Source organism: Cyanistes caeruleus, chromosome 13 (assembly GCF_971803275.1).
Source record: "Cyanistes caeruleus chromosome 13, bCyaCae1.hap1.1, whole genome shotgun sequence".
NCBI lineage: Eukaryota > Metazoa > Chordata > Aves > Passeriformes > Paridae > Cyanistes > Cyanistes caeruleus.
The window spans coordinates 2,909,939-2,933,860 of NC_141713.1; the positions used below are offsets into that span (position 1 = coordinate 2,909,939).

General features: G+C 47.2%; 2 protein-coding genes across 3 annotated transcripts in view; one reads left to right on the forward strand and one right to left on the reverse strand.

Moving 5' to 3' along the window:
- The window catches only part of CHSY1 (chondroitin sulfate synthase 1), a 74,553-nt gene extending 58,530 nt beyond the window's left edge, over positions 1-16,023 (forward strand). The window contains exon 3 of the mRNA XM_086848834.1: positions 12,510-16,023. Coding sequence (XP_086704960.1) covers positions 12,510-14,102 — 1,593 coding nt within the window. The 3' untranslated portion in view covers positions 14,103-16,023. The remainder of the gene's footprint in view (positions 1-12,509) is intronic.
- A 5,342-nt stretch (positions 16,024-21,365) lies between these two features.
- The window catches only part of LRRK1 (leucine rich repeat kinase 1), a 73,176-nt gene continuing 70,619 nt past the window's right edge, over positions 21,366-23,922 (reverse strand). Inside the window, exons 34-35 of one of the 2 annotated variants that reach the window (XM_086848832.1) lie at positions 21,977-22,784; positions 21,366-21,930 (exon numbers count right to left, since the gene is read on the reverse strand). In XM_086848832.1, coding sequence (XP_086704958.1) covers positions 22,607-22,784 — 178 coding nt within the window. In that variant the 3' untranslated portion in view covers positions 21,366-21,930; positions 21,977-22,606. Of the gene's footprint in view, positions 21,931-21,976; positions 22,785-23,922 lie in introns of those variants that run through there. The other variant, XM_023933836.2, reaches the window with a different exon arrangement.

The following is a 23,922-nucleotide window of genomic DNA, read 5'->3' on the forward strand; positions in this document are numbered from 1 at the left end:
TAATGTGCTTCAAATTAGTCATGGTGCTTTATTTCCTAAGCTTCATTAAGCTTGTGGTCTGACCATATTGTGATAGTCACTCCTCACAGTTTGCTCAATACTAGTTTTAATATCCGGATATAGATTTCTTCAATATCCTGCAATGCATTTTTTGGTGCTTTTCTGGATAATGCTAATACCAAACAGTCCGTGATGCAGCAGGCCCCTGAGCTACATTTTAAGGTCATTATAATGCTTTCCATCTCTCATCCTTGTGCAACACAGACTCCTGTTACGTGTTGAGGGTTTTTTAGGACATAAAGTACCCAAAAGGAGGTTCTTGCTTAAGAAGTACTATGAGACAACACAACGGTGCTGAAAACTTGCCCCTTCTGGTCTGATCTGTCCTTCTCCCTTCTACTCTCCCTGTCTTTGCTCCTCTCCTTTTTTATCTATGGGAAATAATACAATGATGCACTGTTTCCATGGAAAACAAATGCCCAGAAGATCATCTCTGTATTCTTCTGGCTTAAAGATCTGTAGAAACAAATGCCATTCCAGAGAGGAAGGTAAAAGTTCTCTTTTGACAGTTTGCTGGATAAAAAGGTGGCACACTGAGCAGATTGGGCTCAATTTGTCGCCTCTGTCCCTGTGGCACTACTGAATTAGCTGTTAAAATTTCTGTAAACGGAGGAAACAACTATTTTGAAAGTCAAGTGGCCAAATTTCTCTCAGAGACAGAGATTTGTTAGTTGCTGTTGTGTATTGAAGCACTTCTGGACCAGGTGTAGATTTGCTCTTTCCAAACAGAAGAAAGAGCCTTTGAACATATTATCATTGCCTTAAAAATAAAAAAGAAAACTCTCGCCTTGGGCATTTGACAGGGGGCCAGACCTCAGAGGACAGCTGAAGAGAGACAGACAGGTTTCTAACATCTGGTTTGGGTGGGTGGATTATATTTGACTTTGGCATTCACATCAAGACGAGGCAAAGGCAGGGCTCGATGAAGAGCACGGTCCCGCAGCCTGCGCAACATTCCCTGGCTCTGGGATGGGAAAACCCCAAATGGGGATGGGCAAAACAGCCATGAAATGAGGGTGAGACTCCTGGGGTGCACACAGAGCTCCTTCTGTAGGCTTTAGAGAAAAGTATTGCTGGATTGGGCATCCCAGATCAGGCTGTGGCTGTGGAGGACGTCCCTGACAGATGTCCTGGAGCAGAGTGAGGCCTGTCCTCCCACCCAGAGCTCTGGGGTGCGCTGCCAGATGAGCTGTGTTGAACAGTGCTGCTATTTCAAGACTCAAATAATGTGTCAGTGCCCACCTTGCTTTGTGACACAAGGTGCAGCCCCCAGGACTGAGTCAGCCATGGATCCCTCTGCCACCAGCTGAGCCTGTTCCCAGCAGCTTGCCCTCAAGATGGGTTTCCAGGCCTGCTTTGGCTGGGAGTTGGGAGCACCTCTTTGCTCACGGGGTGCACGTCAGAGCCCGGATTAGCTCAGCTCAAAACCGCACTAAACTCGGGAACAACCTGCAGCTCAGATGATACAAGTATATCTCGGAAGAGTACTGAGGAAAGGGCAGCAGAAAGTAGTCCTGTGTGTCCCTCTGAAAGCCCCATTGAAGGGCTCTGGCTCCCTCGTGGCCGTGCCTTTGTGGGACAGCAGAAGAACACAGTCCCCATCCATGCACCCTGCCCTCCCTGCTCTGAACCGCGGTGATTTATAACACCCCGAGGACACCAGGGTGTCCTGACTTCAATGCAGCTTTAAGCTGTCAGGCTGTAAATTGTCTTGGTTCAGGAGCTGCTTCAAAGCAGCCCAGGCTTCCTGCAGCATGGAGAAGGCTTTTTGGCAAAGCCAGCGCAAGTCTAATTTGCTATTCATGAATCAAATCCCCAAAACGTCCTCAATCAGCAAGTAAAAATGGGTCATAAGAAGACAAGGCATTGCTGTTTTGCTGAAGGAAGCTGCAAACTCCACTGGCCTTCTCCATCTGTTGGCTAAAGCTCCTTCTGCATTCTCAGCAATGGCTTTTCCTTCCTCCCTGCCTTTCTCTGTTGAGCACACATGAGGTTGCTTGAAGCAGCAGGACCTTGACCCAACGGGCAGACCCACCCAGGAGATCTCCCCTTGCCTCTATCTCCCAAATGAGTGGGAAAATGTCAGTGGAGTATGGGAAAGCCACTAATGAAAATGGTAAATTCCTCCAAGCTGCCTGGTTTCCAAATCTAGAAAGGCTGCAGCAGCCGAGGGAGAGGGAGAGGAAGCAGCAGCTGGGTGTGAGCTGAGGCTCGTAGGCTGCAGGCTGGCAGCTGGAGGGATGGAGGGACCGAGCCATAGTGGCTGAGAGCAATGGGCACAGGTTTTGGAGCCAGGTCTGCTCTACCAAAACTGCACCCGTGGCAGCTTGGTTGCAGCCAGCAGAACAAAGTGTGCTCCAGATTGGAAGCCAAGAAGACCCGAGAAATACCAGAAAAACTCTCAAAAGAGAGTTCACTTGTGTTGTGTGATCAGCAAATCCTTCCCCAAGCTGGGGAGTATTTGAGACAGTGTTATTTCTCCTTTCCATTTCTAGTGCATTTACATGCATAATTGCATTTATCGGCATCTGCATCTCCTGTTTTAATTTAGAGCGTTACAAAGGGAGCAGTTGAATATTCTTTTTGTCAGAGCTGGATGATGGATGGTGAACATCAACAAGGCTTAAACACCCACGTGGAGGTGCACCCCTGGCTCTGACAGACCGTGTGTAATGCAAGAGGCACTTGGTTACAGAGTGCTGCAGAGTAACGCTGCTTGTTCCTTGTCCAAGCTGTGCCAGACAGCAAACTTCCAGAAAACCTCAGACCATATACAGTTAGCCAGCAACACTGTGTGAAATCTTTAACCATATTTGAACGAACGGGCTAACTTGGACACGGCGAGGAGGGAAATGCCAGTCTGCCTGACAGCTCGTTTTAATAATGAGAAAGTTGTTCCACTGACAGGAGGACAATAAAAACTGGGGCTGCTTAGAAAGATGTTGCCTTCCTTCTAGTTCTGTGCATATGTGAAACTGCAGAGGTTGGTCCCAGACCTGTGAATGTGCAGCAGTGCTTTTCCCTTCTTTCATAACCTTTTCTCTTCTCTCACCCCTTTTCCCTTCTTTCACCATTTTTCTTTCCAGGGTATTGAATCTGCACCCACTCTGCCAACCCTATCCAAATGAATAATTAGTAAATCATTGCTCTCTCCTAAAAAGTGACTTATTTTAAATATATTATCCCTTGTGCTTCAGCAAAGCAAGCAATAAAAACAGGTGACCTTTGTAGTTAGAGCTATTAATGCACAATTTATGGTGCTTTTGGGTTACAGGGCATGAAAGGCAAATTCTTGAGACATTTATCAGCCCTCTGAATGGGCAAACCTCACCTGCTGATCCCTTCTTGATCAAAGAGCTGTCTCTTATAACCAAACTGCTGTGTGTTGCACTTATTTTGGATGGCAGAACTGTTTGAGGCAGAGCCCTTGTCATGGAATGGTTTTGGCAGTGCCACGTCTAGGCTGGATGATACACATATGTTTTCCAGTGATGAGACAAAGGGCAGATTTTGTTTTTACACTCAGCATAGAAGAGCAGGAAGGCTTTAAGTCGTGCGTGGTAATGGTACAAGCACTAGAAAAACCCTTGTGCAATCATCATCTCGCTGTGGAAATTCTGTCTGCAGCAGCAGCGTTACTGCACGGTGCTCATTACCATCACAGCCTTCCACAGCTCTGCTGTCCCCAGGCAGGGCTCAGCTGTGGATCCTCGTGAGCTGACTGAAACATGTGGCTTCTCCACATGAAACAAGGGTTTGTGACTTTATTTTCCTCCCCTCCTCTGAGCAATTGCTAAACAATTCTTTGGGGGGGGGAAGAAATAAAAAAAAGAGTGCACGCGTTTCATATAGACACTTGAGAACAATGCTGTGCAGCTTGGGTGAGCCCTGGAAGCCGTCACCCTGTGCTGCTCCCCGTGTGAAACAAGCTGGTGATTGAGTCCAGGCCCTTGTAGGCAATCTTCAAACCAGCTCCAGAAATGGTGGCTCTGGCTGAAAAACCAGACTGAAGATGAAGAACCGCTCTGAGCTGGCAGGCGGGTGAAAGAGGAGTGAAACCCTCTGCCTGTGTCACAAATACTGTGTCTGTTCTGTGGCAGCTCTGTAAGGAGCTCCATAGCTTGGTGTGGTTTTCTACCAACAGGAGTAAAAGGAGATACTCTTTAAAATCCAGCTTGAGTTCCTGCTTCATTGCTGGATGCCATGGAGGGGTGTACTGAGATGAGCTCAGCTGGTTGAGCATGGTGAAAATAACACTAAGGTTGTGGGTTTCATCCCAGTATGGGCCATTCACTTAAGAGTTGGACTCAGTAATGCCTCTGGGTCACTTCCAACTTGGAATATTCTGTGATTTCTGTGACTGTGATTACTGCTGACAGCAGACCTGAGCAGGAAACCCAGCACTGCCTCATGCTGCCAGCTCAGAGCAGACCAGCCTTCAGCAGCAGCCAACCACGGATATCTCAGCATGACCCTGGAAAAAGCAGCTAGAGAGAACCATGTTGGAGCACTGGTTGAAATCCAGGCCTGGAGAGATGGCTGTGCCATGCAGTTAACACAGTGATTCACCATCAGTTTGTTCTTTGTTCTCTTGCAAACCAGGTGAGGCTGGTGAGACACGAGCAGGACCAGCAGGACCAAGTGGACAGAGTGAGCCCTCTCAGAGTGTTGCTTGAATGCTGGCTGGTTCTGTTTCAGATAACCCCAGCAGCTTGAAGTGGTGTGCAGCTGCCACCTCCTAGGGATAGGCCATCAGCAGTTTGGAAGGGGCTAAGGTTTCAAGAGTTCCTCCTGACCAACATTCCTTCTTCCAGCTGCTTGCCTGGCAGAGGCACAATGCAGCAGCACCCATGGCTGTTGTGGCATCTGGGAGGAGGATTCACCAGCAGAGGAATTAGAAATGTTATATATTCCCAGTTTTCTGTCATTTTTCATCAGCTGATAGTGATGTGGCTGGCAGAGAAGTGCTTTTACCATCAGTTGTTAAGAAAGCATAATGCAGATGGATTTATAAATGAAGTTTTGGAAGATGCTCTCTCACTCTGAGGTTGTTCTGCAGCTCTCAGGGGCTGCAGCTTTGACACAGGCAGTTGAGCAGTTGGCTTTGTCTTGGGGATTTAATTCAGCATTCCCAGCTCCCTTCTTGCTCCTTTCCAAAAGGTGTATTCCTCACATAAATCTTCTCAAGGGATCAGAAACAGCAAGCATGGTCTGTTGCCATGAAAAAGGTGCTGTGGCCCTCCTCATCCAAAATGGTTCTGCTTAAGCTAGAAGTGATGAATGTCTTGTAAATTAATCTGTTTTTTTGAAATACACCCCCACCTTTTTACATGCAGGGTAGAACTGCAGCTACTCTGAGGCTGAATCTTTGCCTAATTAAATTCACAGTAATCTCCTGTGAAGACTCAAGAGAGATTCAGAGCTTTTTGCTGATGTGACTGCCTCAGCCCTGTCCTTCAGTGCTGTTAGATGGGGACACGGAGGGAGACATTGTCTCTCTGTGCCTGCTCAGGGGTGGAGGTTCCTGAGCTGTCCTGCAGCACAGAAAGTGGTGCTGCTGGGCACATGTGGGCAGGACTGACGGGGAGGGATCCTGCAGACAGACCCACTGGAGCTTCCCCAGGGCTTCTTGCAGCATCTGGTGTTGGCAGAGGTCTGGAGACCTGGGGTGGTGTGTGATGCAGGATCACTGCTGTCCCCATCCAGTCTGGCACAGAGGCTGCGCTGCTCCAGCTTGGATTTTGGGTGTTGGGACTGATGCTGAGATGGTGGGTGGCTGCCTGGGCTGCAGCTGAAATTTCTCCAAGCAGAGGGTTTCTTCTCCACTCCCCTTTAAGCAGCAGCTTTTGGTAGCCTTGCCAAGTGGACCAAAAAGGCTCTTCATCCATCATGGCTCACAACTCCTACAAAACCACTGGACGTGGAAAATAGCTCCCAAATAGGAATCTTTGAATTCCATGAACAAAAGTATTTCTAAATGATTACATTACTGCTTCTTGAAAACACATGGTGGAAAATCACACAGCAGCCCAGAAGAGGTCTTCTCTTCTGTAGTCTGTGTTCAGAGGAAACTGCATCCCCATAACTCTGTTTTTAGCATCCAAAAAATATTGGCCAGGGTGTCAGAAGCTTTCTGCTCATCATGTCCAAGAAACTCCCCTCCAAGGGTCATGTGCTGCTCCTCTGGAATCTTAACACTTTGCATGAGAAAGAGCAGATACAGGTTTCCAAGGCTGTGGCTCTGGTTTTCATGGGCCTGTCGAAATTCATAATGAAAAACAAGTTTTCTTGTGCTCTGTCTGTACTGTGGGGTAAAAGTGTGGAGCTGACAACAAGGAAAAGAAATGCTGAGACGCAGTAGATTCAGTGGGCAAGTAATTTGGCATCATCCCTGAGTCTGGCCTTTAAATGAGCAATCAGCAGCGAGTCACTGTATCCCTGGTTTTGTTTGGATCTGGGACAGAGGCTGGAGAGGGAGCACTGAATCATTTGCCCCATGGGTCAGAGCCTTAACTTGAGCAAGGGCGAGCCTTGTGAAGAGCAGCAGTTTGCACCAGGACTCGTAATTTGGAAATTATGCTAGAAGCAACTTTTGATTACACTTTCTCAGGCAATCCCAATGACAATTATTCATTTGCACCTACGATGTTCTGCTTCTTTAATAGCTGTAGTGTAGAACATTTGTTAATGTTTAGTGGTATTTTGTTTTTGTTTCTGTCAAACCAGAACCTTTTGGATGAAAACCTCGCAATCACATCCAGCTCTCCTAAGGTTTACACAGTTAAATCTAAATATCCTAAACTGGCACGTTCTGTTTTATCTGGTTTCTGTGTCCTCATTTAGACCAGGAGCTCAGTTTAGTGCAGGGCCAGGAGGAGGGAAGTTCTCTGCTTCCTAGCTGGAGGATCTCTGTTCCCAAGTGCCTTGGACTGCTCCCACGTGTAGGTTTTGGGTAATGAGATCGTCGAGCTCAGGGTCAGAGGTGAGGTACTCGATGCCAGTTTTGAAGACCCATTCATTTTTGCAGGTTTTCTTCTTTCCTTTGCCAAGCTGGAAATACTTTAAAGGCTACTTGGTTTGAGAAACTGTAAATGAATAAGTAATTTTTAAGCTCTTCTACTTGCTTAAACAAGAAAGGACTGGGAGGAAAACAGTTGTTTAATTAAACAGCTACTTGGTATGGTTCACAAAAGCTTGAGCTCCAGCAGTAACTCTCCTAATTCACAGATTCCTTGGGAATTCAATGACCTTGAGTTTGCTGTGCTTGAAACTTGCCTTAGTTCTTGGCTTCCTTTCTGGAACACTTTGGGGAGGAGAGCGGTGCAGGAGGCACTGCAAGGCTCTCGAGTCAGACCAGCACTGTTTCACTTAGGATCATATAAGAAGAGGCACAGAATAAACTTTTCTTGTACAGAATAAACTTCTTGCTTCAGAGCATGTCTGAGCTTACTGCACCCAGAGGTCACAGCTGGATCTGCCTCTGCTACCCCAGCCATGGAAATTTTGAGTACTGATTGCTCAGGATGATTTTCTTGCTTCTCTTTATGAAACAAAGCAAACGTGGACCAGTGGTACCTGATGAAATCGGTGTGAGAAGTAACTTGTCTGAAGAATCACATCATTTAATTGTGCTCCAGAGAGGGAAGTCTGATCTCCCAGCGCCGAGTGGCGTTTCCTGCATCCTTTCCTGTAGTGGCAACTGGGGAGGTTAAAGCCATGAACGAGTGGCCAAGTTCACTGGAAATGAGTGTTTATCCATTGCTTCCCCGTGTTTGTCTCCACCATAATAACTCTGATGAGTGGCTTCAGTCATGGCAGTGTTTAGCTGTGGGATATAAAGCACCAGGATTTAAACAGAAAGAACCCTGAAGACACAGAGTTGTATCCAGGAGGTTCCTGCAGTCTTCCCCTCCAGCAGAGGCAAGTCAGCAGTAAACAAAGCTCTACTACTCCATTCCCTTGGCAAATTTTTTCATCAATTGAACTGTATTGGTGATGTATAAGCCAGAAAACTGGAGATCTGTTTGTGGTTGCAAAGTGGCAAAATTGTTCTAGTGCAGCTACAATTATTTCATGCAGTTCCTTGGGATGTGGAAGCAGAAGGACTTTAACTTCACTTCAGCCAGCCAACAGGAGCTGCCCCCTTGCACCAGCTGTGGCACATCTTTGGAAGGAGGAGATGGACATGAGGATCCTGCCTGGGTTTGGCTGCAGAGCTGTGGGGCAGGGTAGGGGCTGTCCCAGCACCTGCATTGCTCCTGTAGGAGAACAGCTCCACACTGGGACCCACATCCTTATCTCCTGACAGAGGTGCTCTGAGCTAGGTGACATTAACCATCATTCGGGCTTTTAATTAGCTGGGCTTTGTATTTAGAGCCCACCTTGGGCATTTCAAAACCTGCCATACAGCATGTCTTATCCATGATTGCTTTTCGTGAGACTTGTGGGGCTGTGTCTGTGCTCTGGTAGCACAATCTGGAGCTGTGAGAGAAAGCCCTCAGGGGCTAATCCGTGGCTACGGGCCAGGTTCTGCATAAACTGGTCTTATTTTTAAAGTCCATTTTCTCCAGTACACTTTTTTTTGGCCTGCAAAAGACTTCTTCATTTAAAACGAAGAACGTAACACTCTCTCCTTTCAGTTGGTCTTTTGGACATGAGCCAGCAGTGCCCACAACAGCTGTACCACAGTTTAAACATTCAGTCTCTAATGGTTTGGGGAACATTAGGGTTTTTAAGGCTTCAACAGGTCTAGAGTAAATAGTGGTCAATAAAGAGTAGCTCTTCTTTGTATCCCTATGCTCTCAGTGCTCTGCACTAGAATAAAGCATGCTTAGAATATAATCATTGCAAAATTAATATCCATGAAAGGTTCTTTTTAAAAAAAAAAAAATCATAGAGAAACCTGTTTCACTAGAAGAAGAGTTTGCAAGAGTTCAGCTCTCAAGGCTCTGGTAACAGGCATGGGGAGATTGGCACGTCCTGGGCTTGTGTCACTCCCCACTCGTGTCTTTAGTGACGGGGAGGAGCAAATCACAGGTATTCCTTTCTCTGTGGCCTTCTTCCACCCACCTATTGATGATGTACACAAGAGTTAATTATGATTTTGTGTCTTCCTTAAGGCTTTCCAGTGTCACATGGAGTCAGAAGCCAGTGTGGGCTAATTGGTGATATTTAGCATAGAGGTTTAGACACAAATATGGTACGAAGTTATCTTAGCAGTGATTTGTGATAGTTGGGCATTGCTCTGGTTAGTGATTGAACCCAATGCTGGGGAGCCTTAATGATTTGAACAAATCAGTGTTGGTGGAGCTGTCAAATGGCATGGAGGGAACTGCTCATTTCCTTCAGGTTTGTAGGTGTGGGTGAGCAAACACAATCCACATGGGGCTGATTTCTGGGGCAAAGCCCTTGGGCCTCACAGCCCTGCTGTGGCACTGCGTCAAGTGTCCCGGCAGGAGAGGGGTTAAACTGCTCCCTTGGCCACTGGCCACTTGGACTTAGTGCACAGCACTTGGTGTCACTGTGAAAAAACAGTTTGTGACTCCTTGTACTCTCTGTAGGCAGTTGATTAACCCCTTGCAGTGCCCCTCTTGGTGTTCCCTGCGGCCCGGGGGATCGGAGCTGTGGATCCTGTGCCAGCAGTGCCAGGGGACAGGGGGGACACTGCAGGAGGAGAGGGGGAGACTTCATGGGAAAAACATTGAATGTTCCAGCCTTGCAAGGCATTCTCCTGAAAAATAGGATTATAGAAAAGCCTGGCTACTGTGGTGCTTCTCATTAGCTGCACTGCAGGGCTGGCTGGAGCACAGGGCTCTGGTAGTTGTCACCTTTCTGGCTGGAGCAAGGTGGCTGTTAATAGATGTTTCAGTTGTAAATTGCTTTGTGTTGAAGCCTTAATAAAGTCTTACTGAGATGTTTTATTTTCAGTTTTTGAAGCCAGCTAGTCTTGGGAAGGGGCAGGAAGGAGTATTAGAAGGTAACCAGTCTACCTAAGAGGTTACTCCTGAGTGGCAAACCAGAGCTTTAAAATATGCTTAATTTTAATTTGTGCCATTTGCTAGGAGTTCCTATCTTCACTTCCATTGGGAACTTTCATAACATTTTCCTACCCATCAGTATTCTATTAAAATTTTGTTGTGTAATCTGAAAGCCCTTCTGCTTCTCATGGTTTCCTTTTCAGAATGCCCTGGGTAGCAATTTTGGAGTAAATGCATTCAGGCTGTGTGATCTTGATTTTGTTGTCTTATAAATTCAAAGCAAGACTTGAAATTAAATCCTAATGTCAATTTTCCTTTAAATAATGGTGGCCTAATGATGTGATTTAAGAATTTTTATCTGATGTCACAGTACTCCTGGAAAAGCCTCTGCCTGTAGTTGTTAAAATGTCAGTGAAATTGGTTACCATATGCATTTAATACTTTTAGTTCTACATATGCGTAGTGTTAGAGGATAGCTCAGTGTTGTCAGTAAAATGAGTGAGTCCTGCAGTGTTGGGCTGATCCTGTTCTTCCCGTGGGAGCTCTCCACTGCAATAAATGGTGCTCACAGGACTGACCCTAAGTAGGTGTGATTTAAGGTCTCCTAGAGCCCTTCACAGCAACAGTGAGGTTCAAAGTGACCCAAAAAATAAAGTGTCATTAGTAGAAGAAACAATACGGGGATACAAATGAAGAACAGTCTTTTGGGTGAGTGGAAAAATTGTGTTTCTTGGGAAAGCATGAGGTTCATTCAGTTTGGATGACTCTGCTGGACGTGGGATTAGACCAGCTAACCTCTGCCCATAGCGCTCTTTTAAATCTTGCATGACTTCTAAAGGGATATTATACATCTCGACAGGCAGCTCATCTGAGGCCTGCCAAGGGGCCATGGCCAAGATGTTCTCCTTTGGCCGTGTTGCTGTGCAGATCCATCCATCCTCTGGCCTGGATTGCTCCCAGACAGCGTGCACGCAGCAGGGATCACTTGGGGAGAGCGGGAAGAAGGTGAACCTGAAGGAGAAGGGGGTGGGGGACTGCTGGTGACCCTGAAATAAATGTCCTTTCTTTCTCAGTCTGGCTGAAATCCCTCCCTCGCTCCTTTGCAGTGATTTACATTTGCTCAGATTAAAATCCGTGCTCCCAGTGGGCTCAGCTTGCTCCGTGCTGTCGGCAGCGATACGCCGAATGTCAGCTTTCAGCATGCACACAGCCAGCTTGTTAAGATAGCAGCAATTAAATCCAGGTGTAAGTTTATCCCTGAGATTCAGTGTCTGTCCACAATAATGGGAAAAATGCAACCAAAAGCCTAATAAAACAGGACTTGTGCTGGCTCTGAGCAGCTGGGAAAAGGAAGGTTTCTGTGCTGGTGATTTTCTTCTTAGTGCTGTGTTTGATTGCCATTATATTTGAGACATTCTCTCTGGTTCTTCTTTTTGAGTTTGGCTCTTTGCTGACCTGTACTGCCCTTTTCCACAAGCTTTATTGCTGTGTTTCCCGTGGCAGATTCCACTGCCAGTAACAGAGATTGGATCCCTTATTGAATGAAGGTGCTGCGTCAGCTCTGGCAGGTTGATGATGTTTGTGCTGTGACAGAGAATCTGCCCGTGGTCTTTTTAAATTTCCATTATCTAAGCTGGTATATACCTATGGCCTCAAGGTTTTTTTGTCAGTTTGTTTTCCACATTATCATCCTGGTTTGTCTTTCATGGTATCAGCTATTGCCTGAGCTACTCTGAACTGTAAAGCTGGTTTGTCTGCTTTCCTAAGACTTGAGAATCTAATCTCAACTCTCAATCTTCTTGTTTTGAAATAGCAAATGCCACCTTAAGGATGTTTTTATTCTGGTGTACACATGCATCCTGTATTATCTGACCTCTGGAACTCTAGGAATGTCAGGTACACTTTATTGTCCACTAAAATGACAGCTGTAGCTTTGCACTGCAGCACTTGAGGTAACATATTTGGCATCTTGACTAAAACATTCAGCAGCCTGGATGGCATTTGGATATAATGGAAAATGTGTCAGATTTGCTTAGTATATACATGGCATCCCTTTTTCTTCTTCTTTATTATTAATATTAAAACAATGGGAGGTGAATAATGAGAGTTTTGTAGTGAACACTTCACGGTGTTATTTTCCTGGTGATGGTGTGTTGTTGTGAAGAAATGAGCTTACAATCGACTTACTGCAGAATTGTTTGGCCGCCGGTGATATCTCTAGAATGGGCTGTAGTAATCCCAAATCCATGATAGATGTTTCTTTCACCAGTTTACAATGAATAATCCTCTTAATTTCCTTGAATAGCAGCTGGTATTGCTACAACCTGTGCCTAAACCCAAGGACAGCTTATTCAGAAAGCCTTCTGGCCTTGTGAGCGAGGGGGAATTCTGTCCCAGCGGGGTTGCGTGGGCAAACTTTCACAGGGTCAGCACTGCCGAGACTCTGACTTCTCCTCTCCCTCTCTTTTCTAGATGCAGCAGCTGTTCTACGAGAATTACGAGAAGAACAAAAAAGGCTACATCCGAGACCTGAGGAACAGCAAAATCCACCGAGCCATAACGCTGCACCCCAACAAGAACCCCCCGTACCAGTACAGGCTGCACAGCTACATGCTGAGCCGCAAGATCGCCGAGCTGCGCCACCGCACCGTGCAGCTGCACCGCGAGATCGTGCTCATGAGCAAGTACAGCAACACCGAAATCCACAAGGAGGACCTGCAGCTGGGGATGCCGCCCTCCTTCATGCGGTTCCAGCCCCGCCACCGGGAGGAGATACTGGAGTGGGAGTTCCTTACAGGAAAATATTTGTATTCCGGTGCTGACGGGCAGCCGCCTCGGAGAGGGATGGACTCGTCCCAGCGCGAGGCGTTGGATGACATCGTTATGCAGGTCATGGAAATGATCAACGCCAACGCCAAGACGCGGGGGAGAATCATTGATTTCAAGGAAATTCAGTACGGATACCGCAGGGTGAACCCCATGTACGGAGCAGAGTACGTGCTGGACCTGCTGCTTCTCTACAAGAAGCACAAGGGGAAGAAGATGACGGTCCCCGTGAGGAGGCACGCGTACCTGCAGCAGACCTTCAGCAAGATCCAGTTCATGGAGCACGAAGAGATGGACGCCAAAGAGCTGGCCAGCAAAATCAACCAGGATTCTGGGTCCTTGTCCTTCCTCTCCAACTCGCTGAAGATGTTTGTCCCTTTCCAGCTCAGCAGGTCCAAAGCAGAAAGGAAGGAGCTCAAAGACAAGAAGATCAACATCCTGATCCCTCTCTCTGGACGGTTTGACATGTTTGCAAGGTTCATGGGGAATTTTGAAAAGACGTGCCTCATTCCAAACCAGAACGTCAAGCTGGTTGTTCTGCTTTTCAATTCCAACTCCAACCCTGACAAAGCGAAGCAGATCGAGCTGATGAGAGATTACCGCTCCAAATACCCCAAGGCTGACATGCAGGTTCTGCCGGTGTCGGGGGAGTTCTCAAGGGCACTGGCTCTGGAAGTCGGATCTTCTCAGTTCCAGAACGAGTCTTTACTTTTCTTCTGTGATGTTGACTTAGTGTTTACCACAGAATTCCTCCAGCGGTGTAGAGCCAATACAGTTTTGGGTCAGCAAGTATATTTTCCCATCATTTTTAGCCAGTATGATCCAAAGATTGTTTATAGTGGAAAGGTTCCTAGTGACAATCATTTTGCCTTCACTCAGAAAACAGGTTTCTGGAGGAACTATGGCTTTGGTATCACCTGTATTTACAAAGGTGACCTTCTTCGAGCGGGTGGCTTTGATGTCTCCATCCAAGGTTGGGGCCTTGAAGACGTAGATCTGTTTAACAAAGTCATTCAAGCTGGCTTAAAAACTTTCAGAAGCCAAGAAATTGGAGTAGTCCATGTGCATCACCCTGTTTTTTGTGACCCTAATCTTGATCCAAAACAATATAAAATGTGCTTGGGGTCCAAAGCTTCAACTTATGGGTCCACACAACAGCTGGCTGAAATATGGTTTGAAAAAAACGACCCAAATTTTGGGAAAAGCAGCAATACTAATGGCTCAGTGAGGACAGCCTAATGTCCAGCTATGCTGGAAAAGACTTTTTTTTTAATTATCTAATTTATTTTTGGGAAAATGTTTTTTGATAATTCACTTTTAAAAGACCACACAGGATATATTTTAGAAATCATCGTTGTTTTCTTACAAAGCGCTCGTTTTGAGAAGAACAAGGCCCTTGGGTTTTTTTGTTGTGTTTTTGGTTTTGAACAAAACTGTGATCAATATTTGCCTTCAGACAAAAAAAAAATTGTTTAAGAGTTATCTGATCAGCGGAAATCTTGACTTGAATTAGAATTTCCTTATGGATAAAAGATTATTTCCTACCGTTTCCGTTGCCGTCTTCATGGCTGGGATTCTGTAAATGTGGACCTGAGCGTGCAAAGCCAAGTGACAAAACGCTGTGTCTAAATGTTTTTTGGTGTGACTGCTACCGTGCAAAGATTCTGCTCCTTTGGTTCAGGATTAGCCATTAATTTTCAAATTGCATTAGAAAATCCAAGTCGCTGTGGCGATGAGAAAGGGGTGGTAATCGCAGGAGGGTTTGTTTGGTTTTTTTTTTTTCCCTAACAGCTGATTATTTCAGTTTAAAAATACACTTCCACTTATGGGCAGGCAAGGGAAGGAAGTAAGCACAAGCCGTGATTAGTCCTTGTAGAAATTGTTGTGTTTGGTATTTGGTCCACAGACGGACGGGATGTTTGGGGAATCCGTGGTGGGTTCTGTGTTTTGTCCTCAGCCGCCTCCCAGGGCTGAGCAATGCGACCAGGAAATGCCTGAGGAGCGAGGGGAAGGGGCTGGGGAATGGGAATCTCTGGCAGCCAAAGGACAGCACACAATGAACAATCCAAGATCCCTGAGGAGAGCCTGGAAAACTCCTCTGCACCGAGTGTCCCGCGCCCGATCGCACCGGTTTCGTTCAATCGCTCACGTGATGTTAATGAGAACAGTTATTACATTGGATTATTAGTTTTGTTTTGGGATTTTTTTTTTTTTCCCTGTATCTGCTAGACCGTTAATTTATTTAATATCCATTGTTTTAGGTTCTTGACCTTTCCTTGAATATCTGTTAGTCATTTTAATATTTTATATATATATATATGTGTGTGTAAATATATATATATATATTAGGAATGTATTGCATCTTCTCACTGATAAGGTAGTGTACATCATACTTACAGTAAATGATCTCCAAAGATTACTTTCTAAAATATTTTTTCATGAATCTTTTTTTTTTTTTTTATCCTCCCCTCCCAAATTTAACATTTTTGGAATGACTTCAGTGAGTTTAGGAATTTTTTTGGTATTCTAAGAGGAACTGGGGATGAGGAGGCTGAATACAAGGGAAATGTGATCCCTGTGAGTTAACACCTAGCAAGGTAAGAGAAAATACACAAAATAAAGTGCCTTAAAGCCAGATAGGGAACCCTGTACTCCGAGACTTGGACAGTGACTGGACATTGTCATTGAAGCAGATGATCTCTTGGGACCTATGTACCTGTAAATATCCTGCTCAGCAGAAACAAAAAATAAAAACCAGCGAACAATATATTTTTCTATCGTATCCTCCAGCCCCATTTCATCTCATTGCCCTCAGTTCCACTTCTACTCTTTGGGAAGTGGAGGCAAGTGAACAAATGGAGAAAATCCAAGGCTTAAGTGGTTGTTGCCATGTTTGAAGGGATATTATGGAGCAACTGCTATTCCAGTAGAAGAAATAACATTGTTTACACGTGTGTGGAGTATGAACTGCAACTAGCATAGAGTCTGTGTCTTACAATGTTCATCCTTTTCTGGTGACAGTCCTGAGGATGTAGGTGCATGGAAAATTTTTCCTTCTCTCTCTTTTTTTTTTCCCTTTCTTTGTTTCTTTTGTTTTTGTTTTTGTTTTTTTTTTTTAAGACTTGCTTCTAAGATGCAATAAAGATTTTTTTATTTGCAATTGGAACCGCTCACGTTGTCAGTCCGTATCGTTCCACCCAGCACAGAGTAACACACTTTGGGAATAAGTCTGGGTAAAAGGATCTCTCTCTTCCAAAGGGTTTTGACCTCTGTGTTGTGTTTTGGCCTGGGATGAGCTCAGTTGGCTCTGAGGGAAGGGAGAACAAACCCATTCATCAGGTTCAGGTGCTGATGAGCTGTACCATTCCCTGGTTTTGACTTTTTCCTCATGAAAATGTTCAAAGTCCTTCTGCTGCCTGAAAATACCCAGAAATGTGCATCTCACACGCAGTGACAAGACTGCATGGTGCCCTGATGTTCTGTGTATTCAAAACACAGTACAAATAATTATTAAGTGGGTTGAGCACTTACTATTTAATAACTCTAGGAGTTGTTCAGTATTGGTGTGACGACAAAATTAAGTCCCAAAGCAAGAATCTTGGGGATTGTGTTTCTTCACACAAAGGAAAGGAAAAGAAAAAAAGGCAATTTGTATTTGTGGTGCAGAAAAGAGCTTAAAGAATATGAATCCCAAAGAATGGCAGCAAAACAGGAGGAAAAAAAGCCCTGTACTTGTACTGTATTTATTAACATTTATGATTATGGACTTTTTTTAGCCCATAACAGCTGGTAAAAGCAGAATATATGTAACTGGAAAAAGCCATTTAGTGAACAGCACCCATCTGGTATTGGGTTTTTTTTCTAAGTTGCTGCAGTTCTAATTCTGTTAATGAATCTCTGCTAAAAGTGAGTTTTTTACCAAGCTTGCAGGCAGCCTGTGAGGCCTCACATTGCAATTGGTCACATTATATGGACTTGCAGCTTAAAAGTAACCCATTTTAAAGTTAAATTTTAATTTTAACCCTTTATGACAAAGTCTAAACACATAAACCCCATTTTACACTAAAATAAGCAGCATTTGCTGCCCCAGGTGTAAGGAACTGGACAGAGGTGGAAATCATCAGCTGGTAGGTGCTGACCCAGCCTTGACAAAAATTTTTTCTGGGGCTGGAACATTTCATCCTTAATTTACTCCGGTTGTTTGCTTCGGACAGAAGTTCCCTTCACGCTGAGGAAGCGGGAAAATCATGGGAGGGTTTTCCTCTGGGCCACAGAGGTGTGAGAAAATGAGATGGTGTCATGCTGAAAATGAAGGATGTGGTGCCCAGTCTTGTCCTATCTATAGAGATGCTTCTCTTCTTTATTAAAATCATTAAAAATGTGAGACACTTCTTTCCCTCGTTGTTCTGCTGCAGGTAACCTGGGTTGGATGCTGCATTGGCTGTGAGTGTCCTCACAGCAATAAAACTCCCACCCACCCACACAGAGCTTTGCAGCCCCTGGGCACCCTTCACCTTCTCTGCTCACCCCTGGCTGAGGAGCTGGGTTTATTAACGCTGTTTCCTAAAAGCTTTTCCCTCCTGCTCATGGATCAGTGATGGCAACAAGAGGCAAAGGGAGATGGGGAAGAAATGTAAGTCCAGCAGGGAGTACTCCTGGTGACTGTCATGCTGGATGTGACTATTTACATGTGAAACATTTATCTGTAACTTTGCAGATCTCGGTCCATGGAAGGATTTCAAGTTTTGGTCCTGTGGGCACAGTGGGGGTTTATTAACCTAAAAAACTCAGTGACCAGCCCCATGTAGCTCCCCTGGACCTGGCTGGATGGTTCCTTTCAGCAAAATCAGCACAAAGTCCTGCTGACCCAAATCTGCTTACTCTGAGTTTTTGTGGAAGCCTCTAACTTTACATTGCAAATTATTATCCTGAGCTGTTTTGCATGAATACTTGCTAAAAATACTCGGCTTGCACAGCCAGCCGCAATCGGGAGCTTTTTGGAAAGAAAATCTTTCAGAGGCATTAAAAATGCAGAGAAGGTCCAGGCCCCACCAGGCTCCTCTGCTCTGGCCTTGCTGATCCCTGGGCTGGTGGGGCACTGCCCATGTGGGACCTGTTTTAATTAATGTTTTTGTAGCCAGTGGACTCTGCCAATGTGAGTTATTGTGCTGACCAGAGCAAATTCAGGGGTTTGATCCCAGCTGGAGCTCAAAATCCACCTCCTTCCCAGGCTTAGGCAGCCTTGGAGACAACCTGGGCTCCCCAGCCAAGGCAGTGCAACCCATGAGGAACTTTCCAGCTATTTTCCTGCATTTTACCTGTCTGCTGCTGCCAGAAACACTTTTATTCCTCACGTCCGAGCTACTGCTGACACTTTCCCAGGTGTAAGAAATGTGTCCCATCTCCTTTCCAAGCTCTAGAACCATCTCCCAGGTCTCCTCCAGCCCAGGAATCCCTACTAACTTATAAATCACTTTTATGAGAAGGGTGAAAAAAATTCAATTAACATAAAAAATACCAGCCCAAATACTGGACTGGCTGTGCTTACTTTAACACTTTAATTCAATAAAAACCTCAACTTTAATTGACCTGAATCGACTCCAACATTTCCATCAGGCTGGGCTGGAGTCTCTTGGAAATTGGGGGTCCCCCATTTGGCTGGGGGTGTCAAGAGGACTTTGCCAGGATCCTGCTCCACCTTTTAGAAAAAGAAGACAAAAGAGTAACACCACCTTTGTGTTTTACTGACATTTTAGCTATAGGGCTCTCAGAGGGGCTCAGTTTAAAGTGGTTCCACGATAAAATAATCTCCCAGTACAAGCAGACTGGGATATGGGGCAGATAAAAGCTGTTTGCTGTGCCAGCATTGGCTCTGCCAGGCCGGTTCTGAGTGCTGGGGTAGGACCACGATGGCTCTGGGAAACCTGAACTGCTGTGGATGTTCCACTCATGGGTTGGGGATGGGCTCTGTGCTTCTGCCCACTGCCAGCAGCACTTGGCACTGATTCCCCCAGTGCTGAGCACCTGTCCCAGGTGAGCTCAGCCCCAGCCCAATCCCTGGCACCATTCTTATCCCCAAGCCCATTCCTGGTCCCAGCCTTCTCCTCATTTTCATCCCCAACTCCATCCCTGGCCCCATGCTCACCCTAGTCTTCATCACAACCTCCCTCCTCATGCCCATCTCCATCCCCAGCCCATCCTTACCCTTCTCCACCTGGGTTGAGCCACTGAAGCCCGACCCAGCTCCCATCCCAGTGCTGCTGGCTGGGGTAAGCTGAGGACAGGCCGGCAGCCCGAAATAGCCACGATATTTCCTGTCCTTTTAAAGCTTGCTTAAAGAAAACTAATTTCCTCTGTCCTTTCGGTAGCAGAATACAAAGCAGCCAGCGCTGCCCCTTTCCCCACCTCCCTTAGAAATCACCTCATTTTTCCTTATGCTGAAGCTGAGAGCCCTCGGTGCTGTGTGGGATGGAGAGCATCCAGCTGGTGTGGCAGAGTTCACCTGCACAAGAAGTGGGGTTTTGCTCTAATATATTAAATTACAACAATTCCTGCCCACTGTCCAGGCCCCTGTGTGCAATGAGCAGCCCTCCTTTCCTTTCCTAGCAGAATGAGCTGTAATATTCCCTGTTTTTCTGCACACGGAGTGGGTAGGTTGGGTTTGGACAGCCCCAGACTGTGCACCCACAGTGCTGGGGCCCCAAAAATGCCCAGAGTGAGCATCAGGATTATGGGATCTTGGATATGGGATGCAACCAGTGGTTTGCCCCTACATGATGCCTCTGCCCCCAGAAATATTTAGGCCACGCCCCAAACTGGGATGCTGGTATTGGGCACAGCTGTTCTTCATCCCAGGGCCTGATTCTGCACTGATGCCAGCAAAGGAACAGCCCAGACCAGGAATAGGAGTCAGTATCCAGCTGGGAATTGAATCCTTTCAAAGCAGGTAAAGGACCACTGAGCACTACAGGGAGAAGCCCAGGGACGTGTGTGGCTCTGCTCTCAGGAAGCAGCTGAGTGAGTGAAGCTGGGGAGGCTTTTGGGCTCAGTTAATCCCAGGCAGGTCCTGTTCACCTCTCTTTGCTTTCTTGATGAGTAATTAACAGCCCTGGCACCCGCTGCCCTCCCGCTGCTGCTGCTGGGGGTTAATCCACTCTGGGAGCATCCGCTTCCCTCCCAGCATGAGCCCCTTCCGTGTGCTCCTGCTGCTCCCAGGCTGGCCTGGGGGAAACCTGGCCTTGACAAAACAAACCCAAACCTGTTTTCTTGCGTCTCCTCAGTCAGCTGAAGGAATAACCCCGCACCAGGGCCCTGCTTGGGTTTATTTTTATCAGCTGAAATAAAAGAGTGAAGACTGTGATAGGTGCAGCTCCCCCAGACCCACTCCTGGGCTCATGCTGCCCCTGTTCCCAGGCTCTGGGGGCTTTTCCTGCCTTTGGCTGTGACCCAGTCCCTTCCCCCAGGATGCCTGATGCCCCTCACCTGTACCTGCCATCAGGAGAACAGGCTTTGCTGGTGGGAGAGATGGAAAGGAGCAGTGAAATCTCCAACTGTTTGAACTGGTGGGAGCTGTTTTAATTTTGCTTTTAATGTCTGTTTATTTCTGCCCCTGGGGAGTAATTCCTGCAGCACATGCAGTGCTTGCTTAATGGAGCCTTGTGCTAATGGGGTTTCAGGTCTGCTGAAGGGGGGGATTTTGTTCTTATTCCAGGGTAGCAACACTCAGGCTCTCATCTGCTTTTGGGAACCAACCCCCTGCTCCCAGGAGGTTTTGGGACACACACCCAGGATCTCTCACAGGTCCTGTGAAAACCAAGGGGCCACCCCCTTCTCTTCCCTCCCCAGCTGACCACCCTGACCCACCTGGCGGGGAGCAGGGATGTCTCAGTGTGTTGGGAAGGGTGTTGTGCAGTAACAGCCCCAGAACATGATGTCCAGTAGAACAAAGGCCCTTTTGTGTCCAGGCCTTGGCCAGGGCCCACCAAAGGTTTGGGAGATGCTCCAGCTTCCCCCATGGGCACTGGGGAGCCCACACTGGCTTTGGAAGCAGCACGGCACCCAAGGTGTTCAGGGCAAGAGGGACAATAAGGAACTGCTGTGGTTATTCCACAGGGTGCTTCCTCAAAGGAAACCTGCAAGGCTGAATGAAAGAATGAGCCCCTTTACAGCTCCTGGTGGGGCTTCAGGTATTGGGGAAGAGTTCCTTCAAGTCAAAGGAATCTGGCAGCTGGAGAAGGTGACCGTGAGACCTCATCCCAGCCCTGAGACAACAGGCAGGGAGCATGTCCTGGCAAGGGAGGGAAATTTTGGTGCTGCCATACCTACTTTATGAGCTGCTGGGGAGGCACAGGGTGACAGTCACATGCAAGGTCAGGTACAGAGGCAGTCTGTACTCATAGCCCTGATTCCAGCTGTGCTCATCACAACAAGCACTTGAATCACGCTGCAAACCCCAAACACCCAGTGCCAGTTGGATTTCCAATAAAAACCACCAATGCAGTGTCACCCTGGGGAGGAATCAGTTTATTTTAAGATACATTCTGTTTCTGAAGAAAGATATTTTAGCAGCCTGCAACAGAAATGTGAACCAGAGGGTTAACCTGCCCGTTCGGCCTTGGCCAGCCTTGCCGATGCTCACACAAGATTCTCGGGATTAAAAAAAAAAAGGAAAGGTTCAAAATTCAAACTGTACATCTTTATACAGGGTGCTTAGCTGGGGACACTTTTTACACTGCTGTACATGCTTGGGATAATTAAGTGCAATTGGATTCAGAGCCAATACAGCATCCCAGGCCACTAATGAAGATTAAATACAAGCTGTGGTGGGCGGAAGCTGCACAGATACACAGGCAAACTGAGCTTATTGTGTTCCTGCTGCTCCAGAGTGCATTTCCCAAGAGAAAGAGGAGTGGAGCAGAGACAGCTTATAAACCTTCCTGGTCAAGGGGCTCCCTTCTCTTCCACCAGGAATACCTGGTGGTCACACCCAGTGGCTTTGCTTTCCATCAGCTCCATTGGCATGGCAGCAGTGCCATGAACCAGCTCACTGACTCCTGGTGCAGCGTTCCTGGCAGGTTGTTTTGGGCTCCCTCTCAGGAACGCTGCACCACTACAGCTTTTAGGAACCAGTAATGCAGTGGCCAGCCACGGCTTCTTGCTGGTTCCTACACCAGGGTGTCTCTACACAGGGACTACACCTGAAGTAGCCCCTAAAGGAGTTGCAGGGAGGTGGGAAGCAGCCCTTTTGCAGGGTTTCCAGCAGATGCATTCCTCCTGGAACAGGGTGAATCAGCCCACAGTGCTGCCAGCCAGCAGGCAGCCGGGATTGAAACGTGCTCAGGCTCCCAGGGAAGAGCCCACAGAGCTCTCCTGGCTGACACACACACAACAACAGCAGCAGCAGCAGCCAGGGCATGCTGAAGGGGAGGAAGGAATTCAAAACGGGGAAGAATGAACTGGAAATTGGGGGATGAGCAGAACTGCAGCCACCTCTGCCTTTGCACTGCCCAGGGGAGCGTGTGACGGGGCAGGGGAGCCGAGCCCAGCTCCCAGGCCTCTCCCAGCCCTGCTCACACCGGCTTCTTCATTCCCCAAAAGCCCTGATGGGGCTCTGGGAACCCCACAGTGCTCTCTAGCAGCAAACCAGACACACACTCCCCCCCATCACCCCTGGTCTGGGCTGTGTCTCCGAGTCCAGGACGTTCCTGTCTCCCACAGAGTCTCGGATCCCAGCACCACGGGCACTACCTTCTCTTGCGCATGCAGGTCTCGAGCCTCCCCAGCTCTTCGTAGGCCTGGTAGAAAATGTCAAAGTCTCTGGCACTCCAGCCCCTCCAGACAGCCAGGCACCGCTCCATGTGTTCGTTCTCAAAGCAGCACACAACCATGTCCTTCGCTACGAGAGCCGCATCCACCAGCGTCCTGGGGAAGGGAGGAGAGAGCAGGGAAGGGCATTACAGGGAAGAGCATTCCAGGGAAGGGCATTCCAGGGAAGGGCATTCCAGGGAAGGGCAGCTCTGTGAGTGCAGCACTGCCTCATGAGCTTCCCTTCCAGCTACACAAGCTTTTTATAAGCTGCAAATCCTTCAGCAAGGAGAATGTAACAAAGAGAGGGATCAGAAACTGTGTCACATCAAAACCAATCTGCTCAGTGACATGGGAAAAGGTTTTTAAAGGGATTCAGGTGCCTAAACATGCAGGTGGGGGCTTAAGTCTGCCGTGGTATTTGAAGTTGCTGCTAATCTTCTGATTCGCTAAATCCACAGACTCTTGTTCCTGCTGCCAGCTGGGCATTTTCAGAACAGCTCCATCATAACACAGCTGACAGGCTGCTGAGAGCTTCCACAGCCTGGAATAAAGCATGGAAGCAGGATGGAGCCTGCCTGTGCTGGCTCAGGGTCTGAGCCCCGAGCCCAGAGCAGCAGGCACAGCGGTGGCAGCACTCAGGGATCTGTGTGGTTTGTGTTGTATGTGCTTCCCTTCGTGCACCCTGCTGAAGCTGGCCCTGCAGGTACCTCAGAGGGAGGTGGCTGAGCAGACAGTGACACTTTTCCCTTGCAGGATCCAAGGAACAGGAGTCCAGCCCTCACTGGGCTCCTTGTACCACTCCCGTAGCAGATGGGGAAGGTTGGCCATACACTTTCCCCAGAAAGGTGTCCAGCTGGGAGCACTGGCCACAGGACTGTCCTTGGCAGCTGGTTTTTATCACAAACTGCCCCTACGAAGCCCCCTCCCTTTCCTCCCTTCTCTTAATCCTGCTGTTCAAACAGGGAGGCTCAATGGCCATGGTGCCTGCTCCAGTCAGGCAGCAGGGCAGGACAGGTGTGAGATGTGGTATCACTTTGCCTGAACTCCACACTCAATTTGGGTTAAGCAAACCAACCTAAGAGTACCTGTGACCAATAAAGAGAATTCTCTCCTCCCAGTTAACTGATAAAGACATTTAGTTCAGAGTAGAGGGACTGGCAGGAGCCTTTGATCTCCTGTTGTGTTTGCCTGGTGGTAATAAACCATCATTTATAATCCTTAGCACTGCTTAACCTGCATTTGTTTGGACATA